The 1013-nt window shown below is 39.7% G+C and overlaps 1 protein-coding gene across 1 annotated transcript; it reads left to right on the forward strand.

Annotated features, from left to right (window-relative positions):
• Window positions 1–1013, forward strand: LOC149040968 (adenosine receptor A2a-like). Its single transcript, XM_089179970.1, has one exon. The coding sequence runs from the start codon at window positions 73–75 to the stop codon at window positions 994–996; it is 924 nt and encodes a 307-aa protein (XP_089036096.1). The 5' UTR covers window positions 1–72; the 3' UTR covers window positions 997–1013.

A 1013-nucleotide genomic window follows, 5' to 3' on the forward strand; every position in this document is an offset into this window, starting at 1 on the left:
CGAGGTCAAACGTCTGAAAGAATCAGTTTTTATTAGAAACTTAGTTTACTTAGATTAAGCTTCCAATTCAACATGGTAAACTTCTCCTCAGCTAATTCTACAAATATTACAAATACAACCAGTAGAGAAGGAGACACAGCAGATGTCCCTTCGGTGGCTGATGCTATATTTGTAATCATCATTAACACCATCACTTGTCCCTTCACAGTTCTACTCAACGTATTGGTGATAAAAGCTGTGAAATCGACGCCTCGACTCCGTACCAACAGCAACGTTTTGCTGGCCTGTTTAGCGGTGACTGACGCCTTAACTGGTCTCCTTGGCCAACCACTGTTTGTCCTGTGGAAGATTTTTCTATTATTCGGTCTCAGTGACAGTGGAACAGTTGAAATTTGTTTTTCCACAACTGTGATTGTGATTGTAACAGCTTCATACTTTCATCTGATGCTGGTTACTCTCGAGAGACTCCTTGCGATCAAATTTACGATGCAGTACCCAAACATTATAACTGATGAAAAAATGAAGAGAGCTGTGTTAGTAGTTTGGATCCTTGCTTTTATCAGTGGGGTTTTTAGAGTTCTAAAAATGTCCCTTGTTGTATATTCTTTGTCTCTCCTCCTGACTCTTTCGTGTATTCTTTTCCTTGCCTTCGCCTACTTCGTTATGTATCGAGAAACACGTCTTCAACAAGAAAAGATTAAAACTCAACAATTGCCCCAACAAGAAGTGGAAAGATTTAACAAGGAGAACAAGGCGCTTAAAACAACTGTGTTTGTAGTTGGTGCTGTTATTATTTGTCTTCTGCCACTTTGTTTCTGTCTTATTCTTTTAGTTACATGCTTTTGTGATATTTGCCCTACCATTGCACCGGTGACGCAAACATGTGCCATGTTAAACTCACTTGTTAATCCACTGACTTACTGCTGGAGACAAAAAGAAATGAGAAAGGTCATAATTCGATTAAGAACGCAGGTCGTGGATGCAGGTATCCAGTGAAGGAGGGCAATGTAAAA

The sequence above is a fragment of the Pocillopora damicornis genome, chromosome 8 (genome assembly GCF_964200805.1).
Source record: "Pocillopora damicornis chromosome 8, jaPocDami1.2, whole genome shotgun sequence".
NCBI classification, from domain to species: Eukaryota; Metazoa; Cnidaria; class Anthozoa; order Scleractinia; family Pocilloporidae; genus Pocillopora; species Pocillopora damicornis.

Excerpts from the sequence above, each read along its gene's own strand:
- LOC149040968 (XM_089179970.1), top strand. The coding sequence starts at position 73 with ATGGTAAACTTCTCCTCAGCTAATTCTACAAATATTACAAATACAACC.